The sequence below is a fragment of the Enhydra lutris genome, unplaced genomic scaffold, assembly GCF_002288905.1.
Source record: "Enhydra lutris kenyoni isolate GAN:26980312 unplaced genomic scaffold, ASM228890v2 scaffoldscaffold39, whole genome shotgun sequence".
NCBI lineage: Eukaryota > Metazoa > Chordata > Mammalia > Carnivora > Mustelidae > Enhydra > Enhydra lutris.
The window spans coordinates 20,653,074-20,664,825 of NW_019154123.1; the positions used below are offsets into that span (position 1 = coordinate 20,653,074).

Sequence of the window (11,752 nt, forward strand, 5' to 3'; positions counted from 1 at the left end):
ATTTTGGGATGGTTCTGGGTTTGACCCCCAGGTCTTGCTTGTTCCTTGGTATGTGTCCTTGAAGCTCTCTAACCTCTGACTCTCAGTTTCTTCAGCTATAAAATGGAGGTAATCATATCACCCACATTGCAGGGTTTGTTTTGTTTTGTTTTGTTTTTACTGTGGATTAAGTTTTTTAATGTCTAAAAAGCCACTGATAGCTTTCAATCAAAATATAGTAATTGGCTATGATAACTAGGGTAGGACAGAGCTTTGCTTCCCACAATTCTCCAATTCTACTCTATCAGAAATACCCACGCTCAGGCCTTTCCCTCTAGAGAACACCAGGGACTCTTTTGTCTTTCTTTTGTAAAATGCATTATGCTTGTAGTGGGCATGTTTAATGACTGTTTTTCCCCACTTTGGCATAAGATCCATGAGTGCAGAGGCCGCGCTGACCTATTAATTAAGGTCATCCCTGTGCCTAGTCATTGGGGTTCAGAAAAAAACTGTTGGGATGAGTCACTACATATTAAGGACACACTAGAAACCAATGTGGTTATATCTGGAAGGGAGGTCACTGCTGGAGGGTCCCAGCAGAACCTACAGTTTCCATTGCTTCCTGAGAAGGGAACTGATGATAAAGTGGTTGTGTTGAAAGGCCTGTGATTGAGACATCAGGCTTTTCTTATACACCCAAAACCTATGACTCATCCTGACTGTAGTAGTTCCTTTGCAAAGAGACAAAAATACGGTGCCCTGGGTATATCACCTAGTAAACTTGCTCATCACGTGCTATAAATGAATATTGGGTTTCCCTAAAATGGACACAACAATATGAAGCTTTGAGCCCATATGAAGAGACTAGAGGAGAAAAAGGTTAGAAGTCATAGTCACTGTAAGTTTTACTGTAAGTTCTATCAATAATTTTTCATATCACCTTGGTCAAGCCATTTCCTCTAAGTAGACCACAGATTATCAAGCTTTAAAATGAGGAAACGGAATAGCACAATTCCACTGGCTGTCCCAGCTCCACAATGTCCTCATTCTACAGACAACCATGGGCAGGTCCTTCAACAATCAGAGGATTGTACATAAGGTTTTGCATCTCTCACAACTCCACGTCCCCTGGTGATGGCAAGGGTCACAGTTTATGGATTTGCTGTTTCTTGGGAATTTGGTGCTGGTCGATTGTGGTTGCTTTGTTTTACTGAGCCAAAGCCTAATCAGTCATGTGGAGGTGGCCTTATCTGCAGCTCATGTCTTGTCCATCCTTCTGCAGCCATGCTGCAAGCAGTACGAGCCCTGATGATCGTGGGCATTGTCCTGGGTGCCATCAGCCTCCTGGTGTCCATCTTTGCCCTGAAGTGCATCCGCATTGGCAGCATGGAGGACTCCGCCAAAGCCAACATGACACTGACCTCTGGGATCATGTTCATCATCTCAGGTAAACAAGGAGCTGAAGTTCCCTCTCTGAAATGGACTTCTGGGAATGTCAAAGCAAAATCATTCTGGCAGAGGAAACACGACTTCTCTCTACTGAGCATGGCTGGACCATGGATCAGAGCTTTACACACTGGGATTCAAGATCTGAGATTAGGGCCCAGTTATGCTGTACAGAATTGTCATGAGTGTTAAGGTCCCCCTTAACTGCCACCCCACTTTATTAGAAGAGATTATCAATCCTAAAGTAGTCATGTGACTCAGTCCCTAAAGGCATTATTTTGGTAAAACTCTAAAAAAATGATTTTAAGGGAAGAGCACTTAACATCATGAAAGGGCCAGGCCCAAAATATTTGTATTATTAATCCCTTGTCCTAAGATGCCTGGAAAATCTCTTCCTGCACACATACAAATCCTTCCACAATTAGCAAGATAAGAGAGTCTAAGCACCTAACACAATGTCTAGCACATAGAGGGAATTCAAGAATCAATGCTTGGATTAGCCATTCTGTTACAGGAATGGAATATTCTCCAGCCTGCTCATCTAAACTCATTTAAGCACACATTGCCTCAGAAACATTGTGATCCCTTTAAAGCTGACTCTGGAGCTTTCTCATTCTTGGCCCACAGGTCTCTGTGCAATCGTTGGAGTATCTGTATTTGCCAACATGCTTGTTACTAACTTCTGGATGTCTACAGCTAACATGTACACCGGCATGGGTGGGATGGTGCAGACCGTTCAGACCAGGTAACCTCCTAATCTAGTCTTAGTATTCTGTGGTGAGTACGGTTGTAAAAATCCTATTAAACACATATGCTTAATGTGACTGTCAGTGCCTGAAATAGCAAAAATTTATCAGAGGCAACCATGCCATATCGTAAATCAACAATGATCTGTAAATTCATAAACTTCATTTCAGTGAAATATCCTTGGTGCTATGACTTGAGGCTGAGCTGACATTTGCATTGAAATACAGCGACAGTTCACAGTATTTATCTAAGACGCTTACACAGGCCCCATTGTGGTGGCAATGAAACAGGCACTATTAGCCCAGGCATGTAAATGAACCTCAACCTGCATCTCCAGGCCATGACAGGAACCTGGCTAGGGACAGGTGAAAGCTTGAGTAGAACTGAGCAGAGTGCGGTACAGGTGTGAAGAGTAATGTTATGTTTCTTCCTTGTACAGCTGCATCTTCATTTTATTCATACATGCATTCATTCGACAAATGTATGGAGCACCTGCTGTGGGCCAGGAACTGTTCTGAGTGCTGGGGATAAGACAAGGTCCCCATCCTCATGGAGGTTGTGGTCTAGCCGAGGGAGATGAACCCCCATGATAATTTGGTGTCTAAAGGAGGGTAGAACTTCTAAATGATGGAAGAGCAATTCTGAAACCCATGTTCATTTAACAACTTCAAAGAGATGTACTTCAAGCAAGAAGCAGCAGCAAATTCTTAAAGAAGAAAGATCTTCTATTGAGAGAGTCATGTAAATATTACATCTAAGTGACCTGTCATCTCTGGAGTGGATACACTTGGTATTTCTCCAGCCACACCATCATGGGATACAAAGAGGGGATGAGGTTGGGATGAATCCATTAATCTCTGACTCCCTGCAACTCCAGTCCCCATCCTTGCTCTGCTTTCTTTCAAGAGAGGAGGAAATGATCCCCATAAGCTCTTCCCATCCTCCTATATGATTTTTCCATTATCTCTTGGTTGCAAGGACAACTTAGATGTATGCTGACCAATTCATTTTGGTTTTCTGGGAACTTTGCCAATTTAAGCGCTGAAAGTCCCACATCCTGGGCAACTCTTCCTTCGTGGGCAAATCAGGATGGTTGGTCAGCCTACTTAGAAGAGCCCACCTTATCTGGAGTATTTGGGTGCCTGGAGTCACTGTCCCTGCCTAGCGGGGTCATCCACCCAACTGGCACCTGGGACTAATGCCTCCATCATTCTCCCACACCATCTCCCTAAAACCTGCCCCATCCCTTCGGCAGCCAACTTATATCCTGAGATGGAGACTACAGTATTCTGAGAGTCCTCCTGAATGCATTCCTCCATGGATGGGCAGCAGTTTTTCCCTTTCTTCTGTCTTCTTATCCTGTCTACCCAGAAATCACCCAGGACAGTACAGCTTCCAAGAAAGGCCTTGGCAGTCAGTTGAAGGGACTTTCTGGTACCCCATTGGGCTTTCTGGTATCCCTTCCTCTGCTATTGCTGCATTGAATATACCTGAGCTACAAATTGCCTGTCTTCATGCTATACACAGCTTGCGAGATATGTTGTATTAGCCTACACATTGCATTTTATAACCTGCGTTAATCACCAACTTTTAAAAAGTAGAAGTGTGTCGTAGATTGGGTTACTCAGAAACAGATCCTGAGAAACAGATCCCAAGGCTCTGTTTAGCGATTTATTAAGGAAGGGGAGACTGGGTAGGAGAGAGGAACCCAGGATAGAGAAGGGAGTAATTGTAATGAAGTCTGGGACTCAACCCAATCCTGAGGAGCTGTGAACAAGACAACCTCCGAGTTGCCCTGACTTCAAATTGTCACACTTCAGCACTAGTAAGCCTCTGTGCTTGTGGGTAAAATGGCTCCAGGGACTGTACCAAAGCTAGAGCTCCAGGGGGGAAACATGGGGGCTGGCAAGCAAAGGCAAAGACCACAGGAGCTGAAGAAATGATTAAAGGAACATAGGGGACTGGGTGGAGCACCATTAGTGCTCTCTACAAGGATATTTCACAACACACACACACACAAAACCTGTTTTCCCAGCTTCTTGCCAAAAAAAAAAAAAAAAAAAAAAATCAGATCTGACTGTACTGGGCCCTCATCCTCTATGATGACAATCTCTACAGCTAAGAGACAGACGCCCTCTTAGCAAGGACTCACCCTCTCCAGTTTATCAAAAGTCCCAGCTCTGAGGTCATTTATCACTGGGCTTGTGGGGTTTTTTCCCCATATGAGAGAGCTAAGAAAGTGAAATATTTTCTTATACCCAACCCACTTCACTCATTTCAATTCCATAGCCAACCCAGTTAAGTATTTAAGTTTGCTGACCTTGACCAAGAGGTCTAAGTTAAAGAAGGGACCTCTTGCCCCCTACACAGAAGATAGAATTAGCTTCATGACTAACAATGAGGGCTTTGGAGGCAGAGGGATCCGCATTTGAATCCCAGCAACTCCTTCCTGGGTCTTTGAAAAGGTTGCTTAGCCTCTCTGAGCCTCTGTCTCTTCATCTATAGAATGGGAATGATAAATCCTGCCAAATGGGACTAATGGAAGAATTAAATAAAATTGTGATAAAAGAGTCCATCACAGTCTCAGTAAGGGCTCAATAACTGGAGCGATTTTTGTCATCATTAACATTGTGCAGTCACTCAAACATCCGTAGGGGTATCAAGGACAGGGTTTCTGTCAGGGCAGAGGGACCAGGACTACCCCCAGGAGATTCACCCGGGGGCTGAGGAGTCGTCCTAGGAAGAGGTCAAGAGGACTATCGAGGACAGGATTTCTGTCAGGGCAGAGGGACCAGGACTGCCCCCAGGAGATTCACCCAGGGGCTGAAGAGGAGTCCTAGGAAGAGGTCAGCTGTTAAACCCCTAGCTACAATGGGGAGGACCAAGTGGGTGGGATGGGGTTCTTCATTCCAAGCCAACAGCACTCAAACCAAATGCCTGTCTTTTCCTAGTCCAAAGGGAATAAAAATAGCCTACAAATAAATGTTCTCCCAGAACTTTTTCAAGCCCTGAGCTAAGTCTGCCAGCTCTGCCCTTTACATTACACTTGGTCATCCAGCTTATATTGCTTACTTTGATCCTGCTAAAATGTGTATACTTTTTAAGCACATCTAAAGCATCTTATTTTCTTAGGTTGCAGAGGTCTGCACACATTTTTGTCTTCCAAGTACTAGTATAATATTCTTATTTTGTGATTTTTAAACATACCAGTGATTCACAGTGTTCTACAAACATTCCCATGATCCTTAATGAGCCCAAGGGGAAAACCTCTATGGGCAGGCATCCACTTTGCTGAGCTCTCCCTTCCTGTGAGATTCTTGGAGACGAAGGGAAAGTTACCAGCTAACACTGAAATACCCACTGACTTCCTAACAGCTTTTGGTCACAGTCTCCACTACCCACAAAGGTCCATTTGGAATGAGAATTATTTTATTTTCAGGACACCTTGTTCTCAGACAATCCTGCTCAGAGGTGACAAGTCCCTCTTGTCTTGTGGAGGCATCCCTCCTAGGGGAAGTGTACCAGCTTTGGAGTCAGATGACACAGGTTAAAGTTTCAGTGTGGGCTCTAGAACAGTAGCACTGGGAAAGTAGAATCTGTGTTCCCTATGTCCCAGTGCCAAGGCCGTATCAGGCACATAGTAGGAGCTCAATAAATACGTGTTGAACAGATGCATAAACAATGAATGGAAGAATGAATGGTCCCTTCTCATTAGTTCTTTCTGAAGATAATGCTCCTACCTGCATGGGCAGTTTCCAGGGTACTTGAATTAGGTAAGATGAAAGCTTATTGGCCCACAGGAAGAACTCAAGGGGCCAAAATACTTTCAGAAATAATAACTTCAGACTGATTCCACATCTCTCAAATTCCTCTTGCCAAACCTTTAAGACACTCCCTAATGCCAATCGGGAGGGAGGTGGATTTCCAGAGATGTTTCTCTGAGATTAGAGACTTATAATTAATTCCATGCCTGAGTGATGCTAGTGGCCAGAGAATCCCACTGCCGTTTGGCTGACTAGCTTCCGTCCCAGTTCTGCTCTCTAAGGCTCCTCATTCAGTTGGCCAAGACCCAAAGGAGTGTGTGTTCAGTGGCATGGGCCAGGATGGGTGTGGAAGCCACAAGAACTGACAAGAGAGGATGGGTGTGGCCAAGTACAGTGGGTGGAGTCTGGAGGGTTGAGTCGCCCACATTCATTGCTTCATTTTCCCCCTCAGGTACACCTTTGGTTCGGCTCTGTTCGTGGGTTGGGTTGCTGGAGGCCTCACACTAATTGGGGGTGTGATGATGTGCATTGCCTGCCGGGGCCTGGCACCTGAGGAAACCAAGTGAGTCTCCCCATCCCAGTGCAATCAAACATTTAATCCAAGTCCATTTTAAAGTATAATTTGGAACCAGAATGATCAGTCTAGGTTTATGGAAGAACTTATTAAGTAAAGGATCCTGAACCCTCTCTTTTATGGGGAACCTAAAGAATGGAATAGGAACATTTCAGCTGAGTGGATTTAGGAATGATCCTGTTTGAGAGAAAAAAATATCCCCCCAGGTTCCCTCTGACTTCAGGATTCCATGGTTCTCAGCTGAAAGCAGTCCTCCCACCAGGGGATATTTGGCAACAGCTGAAGACTCCTGATTCTTGCCACAGCTTTGCAGTGGGGCAGGGGTGATACTGGGATCAAGTGCAGGGGGCGTGGAGGGGGCTGCTGCTAAACTTCCTGTGATGCACAGGAGAGGCCCTCATGACAGAGTCCTCTGTTCCAAAATGCCAAAGTTTTGCTGCAGAAAAACCCGGGCCAGATCTACTGCTAACTAGTCCTGTGACTTCTAGCAGATCGTTTGCCTTCTCTGGGCCTCTCTTAGCTCATCCATAAATTGAGCAGATGCGAGAAGAGTGGCTCCATGCATGTGCCTTCCAGCTTACAAATTCTGTGATTTTTTTTTTCTGGCATAACCATGTTCCCCCAGACATTGTTTCTGATTCAGCTTCATTTTCATTGATTAACAGAGGGAACTCACTAGTCATGAATTACCGGCTCTAATACAAAACAAGAAATTCTACTCCAGTGCAGAGACAGAAAAACCAGTGTCTCAAAGCCTAGGGTGACCAACCATCTGAGTTTGCCCAGCACTAAGGGTTTCCTGGGATGCTGGACTTTCAGTGCTAAAACCAAGATATCCTGGGGTAAATGGAGTGGGTTATCCTCTTACCAAATACATCTGTGGTCATGGAATGTTTCTTTTTTTCTTTCAGCTACAAAGCTGTGTCTTACCATGCCTCAGGCCACAACGTCGCCTATAAGCCCGGAGGCTTCAAGGCCAGCACTGCCTTTGGGCCCAATAGCAAAAACAAGAAGATATACGATGGGGGTGCCCGCACAGAGGACGAGGTACAGTCTCATCCTTCCAAGTACGACTACGTGTAGCGCTCCAAGACACCTCGGCATGGGCAAAAGAATCCCCCAGTTAGAACGTACTTGAAAAACAAGGAAATTTTACCTTGACTCCTGATTGCTTTTGACTCACAGTTGAAAGTTAGAAAAACTTTGATTTCACCCGTGAGGTGGCCAGATGGTCTGGGCCACATGTCTCTATGTCTCTAATGTTCCATCACAAAAACAGCTGAGTTATCAGATATGAATTAGAGGCTACCGTTCACGGTTTCCAATCCCCTATTTCTTTTTTTTAATTTAACCTTTCTAATCTGATGATAGAATGTGGTTTGAATTCCTATCAGACAATAGCCCATCGATGATCTATTTCCCAACTCGTCCCCCAGAACAATTCTGCAAGGAAAAAAGGAGAGTCCATCAAAAGACATCATTTCCTGCTATTTGATTTTAACCTCCCCCGCCAACTTGGCTACTAATAAACACTGATTGAAGAAGAGGTGATAGGGAAAGATATTTGTTATGTCTCCAGCTCATTATCTGAGTTTTTTTACACTGTGATCTTGACATTACCTGGACCAAAGCAATTTCAGTTTAAGGAAAGCTTTCTGCTTTTGCTGGCAACTGCTAATTCCAGTATGATGCCCCCAGGGGTCTCCTGGGCTCCCCACTGCAGGTCCTTTTTCTGTCACAGGCCAGAAAGTGTCCCTAGAAGAATGAGAAAAGGATATTTGTGGGTAATCTGAATATATATGGTATTCTCAATATAGTTAGAATAAATATTAGTGAAACAATACAATGTCTCTGAATTAGCCTCACCCCTGCACATGAATAGAAGAAAATGAAAAAATAATTGCTTTGGTATTGTCTATGTTGACTTTGTAAAATCATCCTTAAGTTTGAATTCCATGAAATGTTCACTGATCCTAATTATTTCCCTTTGAGCTCTCCAGGACTATGACTACACAGGATAGATACAGTGTAACCCTGTAAAAACCAAAGGATGAAGCTGAGGGAATGAGTTGAAACCAATTCTTTCAAACGACAAGCACAACTACAAAGTGATGAGCCTGGGTGTAATGTGATGGCAAGTGACCCCTGTGCACATTTGCATGGCTAGAGGTCACTGTCAGTTGACAGGAACACTTACTAGGCACTGTGGTCAGCTTTCATACTCAGAGAGCTCTTCCCTTCACTAACTTTACCTACAGTGGTTGGACCATGATGTTCAAGAACTGAAAGCTCTTGACAGCCACACACCTTCCCTGTGTTCACATGCCTGCTGCAGAAAGCCTGAATTCCTTCCAGGCCACCAGAATTCCATCTTAGCACCAGAGCCAGAATAGGTCCCCAGGGAAGTAAAATAAGAGCAGTCTCTCAAAACTACCCAATCAGGGAGCAGCACTGGCACTGGGGGAATCTCACCATTGGATTATTATTTGGGGAAAAAAGTCCCTACACCAATAGTGCATGTGAAAGTGGCCTCCAGGGATTTGGGTGACTATTCATAGGGGTCTTCAGACACAACAGAGTATGTCTGGGGAAAACCAGATCACAGCCCATTAAACAGAGAGGAATTTTGTTCACCAACATCCAAAGCAAACTCAGAGACCCTTCTCACTGAGACCGCAATGGTTCTAAGCTACATCAGATACGGTATTCATGGAACTCATTGTCTGAGATGGGATAAAGGGTGGATAGATAATTCAAGAAAAACAACAACAACCAAAAAAAGGCAGAGATGGGGGAAAACAAAACTGAGCAACCAAGGGCATGGAGATTGTGAGGGTTCTCAGGATTTGACTTGAAGGCCATGGGCACAATGAACCTTCTTTGCTACCACCAGAAAGTCCCTGGTCCGGTCTGAGGCACTGAGGTGTGGCTCAGCTGGGTTTTTAATCAGCACATTCTCTACCCAACCCTGTGTTGTATGAAAGCCTCCGTGAGTTAGACTGTGCTTTGTAATTTTGTTATTGTTGCTCTAGCCTATTGTATATGCATTGACTATTGACCTGCATGTTTTGTGAACTAAATATTAAAATTACTATTATCTCACATTTGAATAGCTCCTGCTTTTTTGTCCTAAGCTTCAGGACGTGGAGGGGGGTGTCTCAGCACCTCAAAGATGAGGGCATCTTCTGGAATGTTTCTGCTTGCAGAATCTCCCTGCTCAGCAGTAGCCTGGCTGACTAGAGGCCAATGAGGTCTGATTCCACCCACTTAGTGGTTCCTGCAAGTTGAGAAGACTGAATCAAAAAGACTTTCCAGAGTAGGCAGGCATGCGGCATGCGATCCAGGGACCACATTTAGCCTGTCTGACCCTCAGTGCACCAGCCTGAAGTGTCTAATGTCATTGGCCTGCCCACGAGTTAGTAAAACAGGAGAGCCAATGCCTATCTTAATGCTGTCAAGGGCTGGCTTCACCAGCTCCTATACTCACTGAGGCTGAATCAAGCTAAGAAACATGACCTGTAGAGTCAGAACAACCCAACCACAAACCCAGACCACCCCACTTCCCAGCTGTGTTAGCTTGAGCAAAGCAGTTAGTTGTTCTGAGTCCTGGTTTCTATAGAATGAAGATAATAACCATAATGGTATAATGCAAGTAAAGGACATATTTAAGTGACAAACACTCAACTTGCATAACTTTAAGACAAAGAGGGCATTGACTTAGGTAACTAGGATATCTGAGGCCAGCATTGGTTTCAGGCATAGATGGATAAGGGATGTGACCAAGATTCTACTTTTTTTCTGTCCGTACCTCAGTTCTCCTTTCCTCTCTGTTGGTTTGCTTCTCAGGCAGGATGTCCCCACAGGATAGCAATGATGGCTGCTCATATCTCTAGGCATATGCCATCTTTCAGCTGGAATACCTTGCCAAAAGGAAGTATCTCTTTCCTGATATCTGTAGGAGAAAAAAATTCTGATAAAACTTATTGCACTATTTGTGTCATAGCCACCCCTAAACATCTTCATATAACCAGAGTAGTCATATTTAGCTTAGCCGAGCCTGGGTCCCACAGTCAAAATATGGAGATTTCTCGTATCCCACAAAGGACCCAGAGTCCTTAGAAATCAGGCAAATTCATTGCTTTGCCTCATTGTTACCCCTTTGGTTGAACCTGATCTCCGGGAAAAGCTTCAGAGGCACAACCTCTAAACCTCCCTGACCAATTACCAAACAGCATAGTATTTATAGTACAGAGAGGGAGGATCTGAGCGATCACTCTGGTTCTCCCAGAAAATGGATAATTAAAACCTAAAACTGACCAAGACATTACATTCCATTTTAAACTAATACTCAATAGTAAAAGCAGTACTACTACCTAATGACGAGATAAGATGATATCCATTAGCCACCACTACCACAGGGTTGCTGAAAGAAATCAAACTTCTTCCTTAGAGAGCCTTCCAGGGACAGCTGAATCCTGTGTGGAGACAAGGAACACACAACTCCCTTCATAGAAAACATCATATTTTGTTCTGTCGACTTAGATTTTTGGAGGAATGTAAATATAATGTTATATCTAATATAAAAGAAGGCTAAAAATATTTGTCCTTTAATTGAGCAAACCCCCGTTTTTTAATTTCCCCTAAAGAAATAATCAAAAATATTTACGCCCAAAGATATATATCAATTGTTTAGACTAGTAAACCTGAATCCAAAGTATTTTTAAAGTGGTTGCTTCAGGTTAGGGATATGATAATAATACTTTTTCTTTATACTTTTTAGTATAAAGAATATCTTCATTTTATACCCGTACCCAGAATAAATTCCCCTTTCCTGAAGAGACATTAGAAATGAAGAAAAAAGCATTGAATGATGGTGAAAGATCACTTTGAGCCTTAAAAAGGGAGACAATTATGAGTGTTAATATTGCCTCATTATTGTCTGTTTAGATCTAGGAGATCTCCGATATAACTTCACATACTTTTTGAATACTAACTCAAATCGTCAAAATAACCCAGGAGACAGGTACTATTATGCCCATTTCATAGATAAAGAAAGAAACCAAGGCTCAGTAAGGTTCTGTCTTGCCCAAGTAAGGTCATAACTGTCCTGGTTTCTTCAAGATGGTCCTGGATTTAGACTCAAAGTCCTGCATTCCAGGAAACCTCTAGCCCCCAGCAAACCAGGACAGCTGGTCATCTTATGCCAAGGTTACATAGCTTATAGACAATCATGGTTCCAACC

At 43.7% G+C, this 11,752-nt stretch overlaps 1 protein-coding gene across 2 annotated transcripts in view; it reads left to right on the plus strand.

Annotated features, from left to right (window-relative positions):
* The window catches only part of LOC111155137 (claudin 18), a 28,419-nt gene extending 18,817 nt beyond the window's left edge, over positions 1–9,602 (plus strand). The window contains exons 2-5 of one of the 2 annotated variants that reach the window (XM_022515211.1): positions 1,262–1,426; positions 2,053–2,170; positions 6,388–6,498; positions 7,422–7,835. In XM_022515211.1, coding sequence (XP_022370919.1) covers positions 1,262–1,426; positions 2,053–2,170; positions 6,388–6,498; positions 7,422–7,593 — 566 coding nt within the window. In that variant the 3' untranslated portion in view covers positions 7,594–7,835. Of the gene's footprint in view, positions 1–1,261; positions 1,427–2,052; positions 2,171–6,387; positions 6,499–7,421 lie in introns of both variants that reach the window. The other variant, XM_022515210.1, reaches the window with a different exon arrangement.
* The last annotated feature ends 2,150 nt before the right edge of the window (positions 9,603–11,752 follow it).